We start from the raw sequence: 15,113 nt of genomic DNA on the forward strand, positions 1-15,113 counted from the left end.
TACACACACGCACACAATGCTACTTCTTCTTATATTGAGTATACAAGCAGCACCAACAAAATATTTGTTATTTTCAATGTGTCGCCACAGGTCAATTATTACAACAATGACTTTGTTCACGGCCGGATTGAGTGTAAACCTTTAAAGGATTACTTACGCAAATATCAAGGGGCCGCATGCTAATAAGTGCTCTAGGTTTGCACACACCAGACGAAAGTCACGTCTGGCTACAGGCTCACACAAGTGGGCATATGAATGATATGAATGTTTTTTTTCATGTAAAATTAACCCTCCAGTCAGCCATCCATTTTCTACCGCTTGTCCCTCTCAGGTTATTTGAAATATTTTTACCATTTAATACAATTATTAATATTATTAACATAAGACAATGCCATTTCAACAGTCGATTTCAGTAGATTGATGTAAAGCGTGTGTAAATATTTCTGAGGACGGGGGTCCAAAGGTTTAATCACATTCTTAAAGGGGTTTATGAATAAAAAAAGCAGTGATCAAAATTATCATCTCAGCAAGTGTTTGTCTTTGGCCTATATGTTATGCAACCATAAAAAGGTAACAGTGATGTCAAAGAAGAAACATAGAACCATACTTACATCAGAAATAGGAAAAGGTTTGGCTGCTCAGTATATTTGCAATAAAGTGCTCGTATTTAAATATCATATTGCAACCACTAAGTATGGATGTTTTACAAAGAGATGCTTTGCAAACAAAGGTGGGTAGTTCCACTTTATTTTTGTATACTATACAGTTCATAAAGTTTATGGAGGCAGCAGTTTGAGACTGGACCAAATACATTTTACATGAATTCCGATATGAGGAAAATGTGTTATAAATGAGAAGATGGAGATTCTGTATAGGATACTAAATGTGTATTTTTCTCACAATCTGGTAATATTTGTCGGTCAACTAAAACTCAGTAAAAATAACTCAGACAAAATGTACTTACATTTTTTCAATTTAATGAAAATCCTTTAATGAAACACTGCCACCTAGTGCATCTTAGAGGTACTGTATACACATTAGGCAACCTTGTATGTATTATCTTGTAAAAAATGAATGGACATAATCCAAGGTGAGAACACATGTAAAGATGCTTGTGAGCATATTGTACATCATGATACGTATTTGTCTTTTCAAGACAACATTATTTGAATATGTGCTCAGATGCACATGTCTGCTTCCTCCTGACTTTCACCCGCATTGTACTGCTCTTTGCACAGTCACTAATGCACTTAGAAGAAAATAAATGAAGACACTGACTTCCATCACTGGAGACCCTTGACATTTGCAGTCCTAGCCTGTTCCTGTCGCTGCAGTTTCTGTTTCTTTAGGAGGCGGTAGGCCTGCACTGCCCGCTCCCTCTCCTCCTCCATGATCCTCTGCCTGGCCATGGAGGGACTGGCGGTGGACGCCATCGTGTAGCCGAGCAGCGAGTTGAGAAGCAGGTCTTTAGTAGCCTTCTGGTGGGTTGGAAGGTTAAGAGGAGAGAAATGTTAAGACTGAACATGTAATGCCTGTTAAACTGTCATTGACGGTTTGTTTTACCTGAGGTTTGATGGGTGCTTTCCTGGGTTTGCTGGTCAGAGAAGGTGGTTCCATGGAAACCTCTCCAAAGGGAATATCATCTGCAGAAATAAGTGTAATAAGTAGGGATGTCAAGCGATTCCATCCATCCATCTTCTTCCGCTTATCCGAGGTCGGGTCGCGGGGGCAGCAGCCTAAGCAGGGAAGCCCAGACTTCCCTCTCCCCAGCCACTTCGTCCAGCTCCTCCCGGGGGATCCCGAGGCGTTCCCAGGCCAGCCGGGAGACATAGTCTTCCCAACGTGTCCTGGGTCTTCCCCGTGGCCTTCTACCGGTCGGACGTGCCCTAAACACCTCCCGAGGGAGGCGATCGGGTGGCATCCTGACCAGATGCCCGAACCACCTCATCTGGCTCCTCTCGGTGTGGAGGAGCAGCGGCTTTACTTTGAGCTCCCCCCGGATGACAGAGCTTCTCACCCTATCTCTAAGGGAGAGCCCTGCCACCCGGCGGAGGAAACTCATTTCGGCCGCTTGTACCCGTGATCTTGTCCTTTCGGTCATAACCCAAAGCTCATGACCATAGGTGAGGATGGGAACGTAGATCGACCGGTAAATTGAGAGCTTTGCCTTCCGGCTCAGCTCCTTCTTCACCACAACGGATCGATACAGCGTCCGCATTACTGAAGATGCCGCACCGATCCGCCTGTCGATCTCACGATCCACTCTTCCCTCACTCGTGAACAAGACTCCGAGGTACTTGAACTCCTCCACTTGGGGCAGGGTCTCCTCCCCAATCCGAAGATGGCATTCCACCCTTTTCCGGGCGAGAACCATGGACTCGGACTTGGAGGTGCTGATTCTCATCCCAGTCGCTTCACACTCGGCTGCGAACCGATCCAGCGAGAGCTGAAGATCCTGGCCAGATGAAGCCATCAGGACCACATCATCTGCAAAAAGAAGAGACCTAATCCTGCAGCCACCAAACCAGATCCCCTCAACGCCTTGACTGCGCCTAGAAATTCTGTCCATAAAAGTTATGAACAGAATCGGTGACAAAGGGCAGCCTTGGCGGAGTCCAACCCTCACTGGAAACGTGTCCGACTTACTGCCGGCAATGCGGACCAAGCTCTGACACTGATCATACAGGGAGCGATTAAAATATTAAATTGTGATTAATCGCACTGTCCATAGTTAACTCAAAATTAATCGCGATATCGCAGAAAGATATCTTTTTTCGGCATTAATAAGTGGACTCTCAACAGAAAAGATAATTTTTAAAGTTTCTAATACCATGACTGGACAATTAATTTGCTTTAATTACTTTTTTTTTAAACATTATGCTTTTTGAAACAGCTCAACACGAAAAGGATATCAACACGTTTTTAAAGAGAATAAATAAATACTTGCAGAAAGTCTGTGTCTTGACAGATGTTCTATGTTTGTAGGAATACAGAATTTGTATTCTTGCTTTACAGTAGGAGCACCTGCATTTAGAGGAGAGGAGCTACATTTCCATGTTTAGATAGCAGTCTCACACATTAATAACACAACATGTGGATTGTAACAATCGTGCTTTGATTGTCAAAGATGTTAGGTGATATTATTTTCTGCATGATTAAATGTTTCTGATATTCTGTACTTTACATGTTGTACAAGTTAGTACTTTGCGAGGTTAGAGGCACTTAACACCACTTCGGCGAGGAAATCCAGAGTGGTGAGGACGGCGGAAAAGATCATCAGGACTCCTCTTCCTCCTATCCAGGAGATCGCAAAAAGCCGCTGCCTGACCAGGGCTCAGAAAATCTGCAGAAACTCCTCCCACCCCCACCAAAGACTGTTTTCACTGCTGGACTCTAGAAAGAGGTTCCGCAGTTTCCGTAGCAGAACCTCCAGGTTCTGTAACAGCTTCTTCCCTCAGGCCGTAAGACTCTTGAACGCATCATAATTATCCCCTCAATTCCCCCCAAAAATGGATTAACTCGCTGGAATATAAAGACAATATAATATAGGCCACCTACTCAGTGGCCTAGTGGACCTACTCAGTGGCCTAGTGGTTAGAGTGTCCGCCCTGAGATCGGTAGGTTGTGGGTTCAAACCCCGGCCGAGTCATACCAAAGACTATAAAAATGGGACCCATTACCTCCCTGCTTGGCACTCAGTATCAAGGGTTGGAATTGGGGGTTAAATCACCAAAAATGATTCCCGGGCGCGGCCACTGCTGCTGCCCACTGCTCCCCTCACCTCCCAGGGGGTGATCAAGGGTGATGGGTTAAATGCAGAGAATAATTTCGCCACACCTAGTGTATGTGTGACAATCATTGGTACTTTAACTTTAACTTTTTTTTTTACATCCATAAACCTGGATGCATATGCAAAACTGCAATATATTTATCTGTACAGTAATCTATTTATTTATATCTGCACCTTATTGCTTTTTTATCCTGCACTACCATGAGCTAATGCAACAAAATTTCGTTCTTATCTGTACTGTAAAGTTCAAATTTGAATGACAATAAAAAGGAAGTCTAAGTCTAGTACTTTATTTTGGACATATTAAAAACAAAGAAAAAAATTATGGAAAAAAGGAAAAAATCCCGATAACATTACAGCAAGGTACATAAAAGAAACAAATATTTCACAATGAAAACACATACAAAATGAAAACAATACATAATGGTTATGGCTTTTTTTCATATCCAAAAAGGAGTGGGAAGAAAATAAACCTATTTACTCCCACCCCTTATTTATAAATCAAAAAAGTAGCTTTCTTATCATTATTCTTGTATACAATGATACATTTACCGGTCTTAATAAAATATATTACCAACAATCTTTTACCCACTTTACTTACTTTACACTTTATATGTAATTTGTACTGTTTGTAGTTCCACAAGATTTTTACATTTCAATAGTTTTGAACGTAAGAAAAATGTATTTGTGTGATCCCTATATCCTGCCTTATGAATGAACCTTATTGCTTTCTTCTGCAGGGTGATGAGTGGATATAGTGTGCTTATGGAATTATTGCCCCACACTTCTGCACAGTAGTGCAAGTCAACGGCATTCATATCGTATCTATCAGAACAGGTTATAAAAGAATATTCCATAGCGATGGAATTATTGTGTAGTCAACTGTAATTACCCGATGTGAGCTGCAGAGGGCAGTGGTAGGCATGCCTGCAGTATTAAACCTTGTCTCAGTGGTAGCAAAGAGTTTGTTCAAGAGTATTCCTTCTTCATTATCGCCACTGTTATTACAATACACGTCATTTCAATCTGCCAAAAAACATTTATTTAGGTAGAAATGTCACAGAATAACACAGATTTGCCTGATCGTATAGTAAGACGGTTTCTCGTTGTTTTGTAGGCTAAACAGGTTGTGAAGCATAGCACCATTATTGTGAAGCCACCAACAGGACGTGCGCGATTGGTATGAGAAAAGACTTGACATGTATTGACGAAAATCTCAGATAAAAGTGACTTTAGATTGCCTCTCTACCATCTTTGTTTCTGCTGAGCTTGGAATCCATCTTACTAAAGCAGTTCGAATACCAATTTACATTCCGTCCATCCATTTTCTACCGCTTGTCCCTTTCGGAGTCGCAGGGGGTGCTGGAGCCTATCTCAGTATTTTATGTTAGAAATGCACTTAACTGTAATCCAAACATAGACGTGAAGCTTCTCTTCAGTCCAAGCAGCAATGCACGCTTAGCGTTTGCTCTAAAGTTGTTGACTCACTGCGATTGAAGGTAAAATTGTCTTGTCCGGAGAACGACTTGCCATGGCTTTGGATCTGAGATTTCCATAAGGTACCCCTTTCTTTGTCCAGTTCTGCTAGCTATTTTCGAGCCTGTGGCTCAACAATAACTAGACGCCATTACACATGTGACGAAGTGTGTTAACTTACGGTTACTGAGAGTGCGATATACCATGTTTCCCATGTCTATGTATACTTGCTTACCTCGCACAAGAAACAGTTATTGGCATCCAGCCTTCCCGGCGAACCTTCACCGACCATATTTTTCTCCTTTCTGGGTTGCAGGAGAACGCATGCAATTGCTTCCCGCATTTTTTGCGAGTGACGCATTCGCATTCCCCATGCCGCACAACTCGGAATGTCAAGGTATGAACATTTCTTATCACGGTTATTGTATACAAAATGATCTCACAGTTATTATTATCGCAGTCATTTTAAATGTGCTCAAAATTTTCAAAAACTACTTATATTGAAATATTTTAACAAAATTCTATTTTAAAAAACCACAAACACCACATTCAAAATGTAAAAATTATCACTCACAAAACGGCACATCCTGAAGAAACGGTCAGAAAGCGGCTTGAAAAACATAATCTATACAACATTTTGACCAAAGAACCACCATTACATGTTATGTAGACCACAAGGAAGCGTTTTCAATGTCGAATAATAATAATATTACCCCTTTAACGCGCCTTACATTCTGGTGCACCTTTTGTATGAAAATAGACCTTAATAGACCCGCTCATCGGCAGTGCGCCTTATAATCCGGTGCACCATATTGTCTGGAAAATACGGTACTTTATTTCTGTACGTTTTATCTTGCTTTTAGGGACTTTATTATTCTGTATTGACTGAGGAGTTCCTACCTTTGAACCTCTCTTTTTCCACCCTGGCCTCTTGTTGGTCCAACTTCTTCTGCTTTCGTTTTTGTAATCTTAATTGGTCATACCTGTGGCACAAAAGAAGAAACAGATGAGACATTATATACCTGAGAAGATCATCAAATTGCTTCAAAACTCTACTTTAATGTTAATTCAAACTTCCTATAAGCAAGTTGAAGTGTTTCTGACCATCTCCTGTTTTTTTTATTTACATGTTTATATTTAAGGACTTAAAGGGGTCATATAATGGTTGTTTTCCACATTTAAAACACTTCTTTGTGGGTCTATATAACATGTTATGATGGTTCTTTACTCAAATTGTATGCATTAATTATATTTTACAGACCGTTTTCAAGCAGCTTTTTGCATGGCCCCGTTTACACTGGACACTGAATCTGATTTCTTTTCCCACAAGTGGCACAGATCGAAACGCTCCAAAGTGCTTCAAATCTGATCTTTTCGCATCAGAAGGTATTCCAAATCCGACTGGAATCTGATCTTTTAAAATGTGACGGCAGTCTAAATGGACATGCGACCTAATTGTGACTTGTACGTCATCTTTCGTGTGTCATTTTTTGCAATCGTCCTCTTCCTCCTCCTGCAGTTATTTTACATCATCTGCCTACTTCCTTTACACAACAGCCACGTCACGAACCCACTAACACGCTTACCCGAGGATGCATGTGCATGTACGAGCCAGTCTGCCCCACAACAAGAGAGGGGAAAAAAAAGGAGCTTATTGGCTATAGCGCCGGATGGGTTGGACTACAATGGTGAACGCGCGCAAGGCACTCTTGGTATTACATCACATATGGGGTAGGGCTGGGCGATATATCGATATACTCGATATATCGCGGGTTTGTCTCTGTGCGATATAGAAAATGACTATATCGTGATATTCGAGTATACGTTCTCACGCAGTTGCTTTTAGCTGCGGCAATTACACTACAGGCTCTTCTCACTCGTTCTTGTCTCTCCTTCTCACAGAGACGTAAAACAAGCGCACCTTCTTACATACGTCACGTACGTATACGCCCTCGCGGAGCAGAGAGGTAGCAGCATGGGTAACATTAGCTGTGGTGCGAGTGGTAATACGAAAGAAAGAAGGTGCGAATCTGGTAACAAATGAAGGAAGAATTAATTCCCAAGAAAAACAGCACGGGGTCCATCGTCTGGTGGCGGTTTGGCTTCAAGCGGGAATATGTGGAACAGACAACCGTAATTTGTCAAGTGTGGGGCAAAAGCGTTGCTACAAAAAGTAGCGTTACTGCTAATATGTAGCATCATTTGAAAAGTCACCCGCTAGAGAATGAAGAGTGCTTGAAACTCCACATGTCAACATTGAGCCTGGCGTCTTCCATTTCTAGATCAACACCGTATGAAAAATATAGTCAACAACAGAAGAAGATAACGTCTGCAGGAACCTACCACATAGCAAAGGACATACACTATTTGATTTCCTATTATGCAGCTAATTTTTATTTGACAGTTATTAAAATATCTTGTGTGACATCATGCACAAAACTGCACTTTATTTGTTTTAAACTATTAGGGGCGGCATGGCGTAGTGGGTAGAGCAACCGTGCCAGAAACCTGAGGGTTGCAGGTTCGCTCCCCGCCTCTTACCATCCAAAAATCGCTGCCGTTGTGTCCTTGGGCGGGACACTTCACCCTTTGCCCCCGGTGCCACTCACACTGGTGAATTGAATGATGAATGATAGGTGGTGGTCGGAAGGGCCGTTGGCGCAAATTGCAGCCACGCTTCCGTCAGTCTACCCCAGGGCAGCTGTGGCTATGAAAGTAGCTTACCACCACCAGGTGTGAATGATTGATGGGTTCTACATGTAAAGCGACTTTGGGTACTTAGAAAAGCGCTATATAAATCCCAGGTATTATTATTGTAGTGGCGTTCTGTACAAAAAGTGCACTTCAATTTAGTGTTGTTTTGATGTCAACTTAGTGACATCATGCACAAAAGTGCACTCATAGCTTGTTTTAAAATGTCTCTGACAATCTTGCACTTGACATGAATGTTTGTGCCACTGCTTAATAACTGTTTAATAAATACACTTTTGGTAAATTGACTTAGTTATGATTTCCCTCTCTGCATGAAAGTTTAAAATGAGCATATATTAATGCAATATGAACAAGAATGTTTTAATGTAGACACATAGAATCATACTGGTGTGATTATATGCATCAAGTGTTCATTCAAGGCTAAGGCAAAATATCGAAATATATATTGTGTATCGTGACATGGCCTAAAAATATCGAGATATTAAAAAAAGGCCACATCGCCCAGCCCTATCCCAAATACACAACAGCAGGTTACATAAGTAAGTAAAGTTGGCGTTGCATAGCTTAGGGTCAATATAGCTGCTGGTAGAAGTAGTTAACTAATTTGGTCACATGGTTAAAATGTGATTTTTGAAGTGAATTCTTTGTGCGGCCCAGCTTCACCCCAATACGCAAGTTGAGTTTGAGACTCCTTCAGGCACGTGATTTGACCACAATGAAAAAGACTGAAAAAATTTCCGGGGGTCTGGGCGACGAAGGTCCAGGGCGGTGCCCTGGTGGGGGGGACAAGGGGGGCGACGCCCCCCGAAGCTCCTGGTTTTTCACCAATTTAACATGCTAAAATTAACAAAGACAGCACCATTTGAAGAAAATATTTTAGTGTTTAAAGACATGAAAACATCATTAATAGAACATACATAACCCAATTATCCTAATGAATCACTGTATATGGTTCAGTCCCAACAGTATTTAGTCACTAATATTTACATCTTGTGTTCATTTCACATCCACAGGTGTCACATTGATCAGTGTTATTATCTACAGTATTACCACATTACTTCAGTTCACTTCACACATTAGCTTTCTCGGAGAGCCCTAACATGAGCTTTCCTTGCAAATTTCTGAGCAGCCTGCATTTTCCTTTTGGTCTCTGCTTTTGTAGCTTCTTACACAATATGGGTCATTCTCAAAATTTGCCTAGGTTTTGGTAATAAGCAGATTGCTCTAAAATAAAATTTCCTTTCATATTTGAAATCATTCTATCATTACTATTAGTCAGATATTGTATATATGGGGTAAAAAAATTATCAGTGGTGTAACAGGTTTGCCAAGATTTATTATTATACAAAATATATTTTAAAGTTAAGACTATTACATGATATATGCTATCAGAAAGTAGCATTAATTGTAAAATACATAACCACTAATAACAATTCACAGTTTTAATGTATATGCCTAATTGCCTACAAGTTTAGTTATAAATATAACAAAATACCAAATGTAAACATTTCATTCTTTTCGCCAAAATAGGATATCAATTTATGAAAATAATTAAACATGTTTAGTATTGTTTACTCATATTTGAAAATAGGAAATAATAATAATGTGAGGACACTGACATATTGCATGAAACAAGTGTGAAAATATTTACCTTCAAGATTGTTACACCACTGACAATCTTGTTTCAAGAGACTACATAAGAACTTAATATTACAAAATAGTATTATATGCAAATTTATTTCAAATAAATTGTTAATTGGAATCAATAATGCGACTCTTTGAATTCCTGTAATTTCATAATATATTTTCACGTGGCTTTTTATTTTTAGAAAAAAACATTTATATTTCGCAAAGCAATAATTGGTTAATATTTAAAACAAACATGCGTATTTCGCAAGCAAATGTTTTTTAGCTTACCTCATTATTAACAACCCTGTCTGCAACTGAAGTGGTTTGTGGGGGGATCTTTCCTCTCGATGTCTACGGCAGTTGTCGATGTAAACAAAGGATGAAGTCCGTAAGGTTTGCTCACTTTCGGTTAACATCCAAAAGTACCAGCTAGTGAAAAGTTCGTTTTCCTTGCTTCAAGTTGTTTCATATGTTTTTGGCGTTTCGCATGTACTTCCAAAGCCTTGAAACCTCGTGATCCATAGTCAATATTATCATGACACCACGTGCACAAAACCTTTCCGGGACGATCTATTTTCCGAATAAAATCACCGAACAAAGTCGTAACTTCCTTCTTCCCAACAGTATCAGTGATTTCCCTTTCCATCCAGTCCCATCGAAACTTATTTTTGACATGTTTATCTATTTCTTTTACTCGTAAAGCGTCCTTTCTCTCGAGAACCGACATCGTTTACATATGGAAAATGGCGGTAATAACCATTATGAATGATGACGTTATTAACGTCATCATTCATAACAGATGTCCTGATTGGTCACAAGGAACATATCGACCAATCAACTACGGCGTAATATAAACTACGTCTCCAATCTTGATTTGGGGTCGGGAAAAAAAACGGAAAAACGGGAGATTATTTTTTTTCCCCGAGATTAAAAAAAACGGAATTCCGACTTTAGACGGAAAAATCACATGCCTGCTCCTTGTTTAAGACAAAGTGTACTTACTCTTTCTTTTTTTTAGACTTGCCATGGTCGACAGGCTTCTCTTGTTCATTATCTTCATCCAGTTCAGGTTTCCTTTCCACTTGGTTGTTGGTGAGGAATAAGACATGCTCGGACTCCATCTGCATGCGACTCAAGTACTGCTTTACACCTTCGTCCTCTCTTTTCTTGAAATGTGGGACGGGTATGTCTTCGATCTCGGACGGCTCTGGCTTTCTTTTAGGGAATGCGCCTGAAAAGAAGAAAAAAAAACAGGAAATGTACTAACACAATAGTGTATGTTCTTGTAAGTATGTTCTTTACTTACCAAAGCCTGCTTTTTTAGCACCAGTTTTTATCCTGTCCTTGCTCTTCATGATCTCCCGCAGCCTGAAAGGAATGTGTTCGAGGTGGTCTTCTTGATGATCTTTAAGGGGGCGAGCATCTCGCTTCTGCTTCTTGGCACTGACATGTAAAAGAAGAACACATTTAGAAATACGAACGGGCCAAGGGTTAGAACAATCCATGGGATGGTTGATTAAATTATAACGTTATCACCATCTGGAACAAGGCTGACAGTCATTGGGATGTTTTAAATCACAACAATGCCCATTACTCTGATGTTGACACAAACCTAAAACACTGCTGGGCATAACATCTCAGGGCATTCAATCGATCGCAATTGGACTGTTAGGTTTGTCTTTGAAGACGTTTCCCCTCTCATCCGAGTAGGCTTCATCAGATAGTATAAATATCAGGGGTTTTGGCACCAGACGCTAGACTAGATCTGACCAATCTACAGTCGTGGTCAAAAGTTTACATACAGTTGTAAAGAACATAATGTCATGGCTGTCTCGAGTTTCCAATAATTTCTACAACTCTTATTTTTTTGTGATAGAGTGAGTGGAGCACATACTTGATGGTCACAAAAAACATTCATGAAGTTTGGTTCTTTTATGAATTTATTATGGATCTACTGAAAATGTGACCAAATCTGCTGGGTCAAAAGTATACATACAGCAACATAGACAAAGATAAGACCTTCTGGAGGAAAGTTCTGTGGTTAGATGAAACAAAAATTGAGCTGTGTGGCCACAATACCCAGCAATATGTTTGGAGGAGAAAAGGTGAGGCCTTTAATCCCAGGAAAACCATACCTACCGTCAAGCATGGTGGTGGTAGTATTATGCTCTGGGCCTGTTTTGCTGCCAATGGAACTGGTGCTTTACAGAGAGTAAATGGGACAATGAAAAAGGAGGATTACCCCCAAATTCTTTAGGACAACCATGGGCGCAGTTGGGTGTTCCAACAGGACAATGACCCCAAACATGTCAAAAGTGCTAAAGGAATGGCTAAATCAGGCTACAATTAAGGTTTTAGAATGGCCTTCCCAAAAGTCCTGACTTAAACGTGTGGACAATGCTGAAAAAACAAGTCCATGTCAGAAAACCAACACATTTCGCTGAACTGCACAAGTATACATACAGCAATGTTAATATTTGCTTACATGTCCCTTGGCAAGTTTCACTGTAATAAGGCGCTTTTGGTAGCCATCCACAATCTTCTGCTTGAATTTTTGACCAATCCTCTTGACAAAATTGGTGCAGTTCAGCTAAATTTGTTGGTTTTCTGACATGGATTTGTTTCTTTAGCATTGTCCACACGTTTACGTCAGGACTTTTGAAAGGTCATTCTAAAACCTTAATTCTAGCCTGATTTAGCCATTCCTTTACCACTTTTGACATGTGTTTGGGGTCATTGTCATGTTGGACGCCAGGAAGCGTGTGGGTCGGATCACAGCTGACTCTTCTCACCCTGGACACAAACTATTCTCCCCTTTCTCCCCTAAGGCAGGAGACTACGGTCCATCCAGACCCACACCTCCCGCCACTTGAACAGTTTTTCCCCTGGGCCATCAGGCACATGAACAATATCAAGATCTGATAGCTCAGTTACAGCTCATTTTATTACCTATTCTGTGTTATATGTTGCACCAAGAAAAATTCCTAGTTTGTGAACCCGTTCTCAAACAATAGAAATAAAAACTATTCTGATTCTGGAACACCCAACTGCGCCCAAGACCCAACTGATGATTTTAGGTCGCCCTGAAGAATGTGGAGGTAATCCTCCTTTTTCATGGTCCCATTTACTCTCTGTAAAGCACCAGTTCCATTGGCAGCAAAACAGACCCTACTCAGTGGCCTAGTGGTTAGAGTGTCCGTCCTGAGATCGGTAGGTTGGGAGTTCAAATCCCGGCCGAGTCATACCAAAGACTATAAAAATGGGACCCATTACCTCCCTGCTTGACACTCAGCATCAAGGGTTGGAATTGGGGGTTAAATCACCAAAATGATTCCCGGGCGCAGCCACCGCTGCTGCCCACTGCTCCCCTCACCTCCCAGGGGGTGATCAAGGGTGATGGGTCAAATGCAGAGAAGAATTTCGCCACACCTAGTGTGTGTGTGACAATCATTGGTACTTTAACTTTAACTTTAATACTACCACCACCATGCTTGACGGTAGGTTTGGTGTTCCTGGGACGAAAGGCCTCACCTTTTCTCCTACAAACATATTGCTGGGTATTGTGGCCAAAACAGCTCAATTTTTGTTTCATCTGACCACAGAACTTTCCTCCAGAAGGTCTTATCTTTGCCAAATAGTCCAGTTCCGATCGATTGATTGACTGCCCTGAGATGACAACGACCTGGATGAATGAGGACATTCATAGACATGCAAGGATAACATTCGCCACTAAAAGGCGAAGTGAGTAAGATAACTTATTAAAACTGTTTTACAAATTATTTCATACTTTATGCCACAGGGAAAGTCCGAGTAAACAGCATTTACTCCTTCGGTTTACATTATTTTATCGAGACTTATTTCAGCTAACGCATATCACAACAGTGGGGCTAGCGACTAGCATGCTAGTTGCTAATGCTAACAGAATTGCATTTAGCCAAATTTAGCGCCTTTACGTTACCTTTTTTTCTCTCCGGCACTGTTACCCGCTTTCTCCAATTTCTTATCACGGTTCTTTTTCTTCCCCATATTGATACACGACGTTATGTTGTTGCATTTATGTCAACATGTATATCACGTGTACTCCGTAGCTTTTAACCTTTGAACTGTCTACGACCTCAGAAGAATGACGTGGCGGCTGGGTAGAGCCAATGACTTTGGCTAGGGGGCGGGACTTCCGGTAAGAGATAGGGAAGTGACGTTGTTGATAATAAATAAAACGTTCGAGTATTGCCGGGAAAAGAAGAAGACACACATTGGAGTTGTTGTGTGGTTGAATCGCATCTTGTACAAAAAAGACAAGACAAACAAAGAAGTCGTATGAGCCTACATACCTGGATTATTACAATATTAACACACTGCAAAAAGTCAGTGTTCAAAAACAAGAAAAAAAAAATACAAAAATGAGGGGTATTTTACTTGAACTAAGGACAATTATCTGCCAATAGAACAAGAAAATTTGGCTTGTCAAGACTTTCCAAAACAAGTAAAATTAGCTAACCTCAATGAACCCCCAAATACCTTAAAATAAGTATATTCTCACTAACAAGTGCACCTTTCTTGATAGAAAAAAAAGAGACCTTTTTTTCTCAATATGTTGAAAAATATTCTTAAATTAAGTAAATGCTAGTGCCATTATCTTAACATAATGATATGTGCCCGGCATTACATTTCTTGAAACCAGCAAATTTACACTAAAAACTAATTTTATTTTTCTTCATGGAAAGGCAACAAGGCTTGTTACTCTCGGGGTCTCCTAGCCGCTCAGGCAAATCATATTGTCTAAAAATGCATTTTTCCATCGATAACATGACATCATTGCGCCAAGTGCGTGCTCTTTCAGTCAATTAGTGCGCGAGGAATATATATATATATATATATATATATATATATATATATATATATATATATATATATATATATATATATATATATATATATATGTATATGTCTTAATAAGGTTATCCAAAAAATAGTGCTCGATACCGTAGTAGAGCGCAATATATGTATGTGTGGGGAAAAAAAATCACAAGACTTATTTCATCTCTACAGGCCTGTTTCATGAGGGGGGTACCCTCAATCGTCAGGAGATTTTAATGGGAGCATTCGCATACCATGGTTTATATAGGGCACAGAGTGGGTGGGTACAGGCTGGCCTAGGGGCGTGGTGATTGGTTCATGTGTTACCTAGGAGGTGTTTCCGTCTATGGCGGCATGTTGTTACAATTTCGCTGCGCTTGTTGAGGGATGACAGGTCTGGACGGTAGATCATAAACAGTTTCTCTTTCAAGCATAGGTTGCATCTTTTATTACCACTATTGTAAGGTGTGCTGGATGCAAGAATTTGCCATGTTATTGAATATTCAACATTATTGTCTTTGAGGTCCCAAATGTGTTTGCTGAGTTCTGTGGTATTTTGCAGGTTTTTGTTCCTGAAAGAAGCCTTGTGGTTGTTCCATCTGGTTTTGAATTCACCCTCGGTTAATCCTACATATGTGTCGGATGTGTT

General features: G+C 40.4%; 1 protein-coding gene across 1 annotated transcript; it reads right to left on the reverse strand.

Annotated features, from left to right (window-relative positions):
* Positions 1 to 736: 736 nt before the first annotated feature.
* ccdc137 (coiled-coil domain containing 137) lies at positions 737 to 13,740 on the reverse strand. The gene is made up of 6 exons (XM_061973427.2): positions 13,566 to 13,740; positions 10,914 to 11,050; positions 10,610 to 10,838; positions 6,167 to 6,249; positions 1,564 to 1,643; positions 737 to 1,478 (listed from the first exon to the last, which is right to left on the reverse strand). The coding sequence occupies exons 1-6, from the start codon at positions 13,631 to 13,633 to the stop codon at positions 1,284 to 1,286; spliced, it is 792 nt and encodes a 263-aa protein (XP_061829411.1). The 5' UTR covers positions 13,634 to 13,740; the 3' UTR covers positions 737 to 1,283.
* Between the last annotated feature and the right edge of the window lie 1,373 nt (positions 13,741 to 15,113).

Source organism: Nerophis lumbriciformis, linkage group LG22, assembly GCF_033978685.3.
Source record: "Nerophis lumbriciformis linkage group LG22, RoL_Nlum_v2.1, whole genome shotgun sequence".
NCBI lineage: Eukaryota > Metazoa > Chordata > Actinopteri > Syngnathiformes > Syngnathidae > Nerophis > Nerophis lumbriciformis.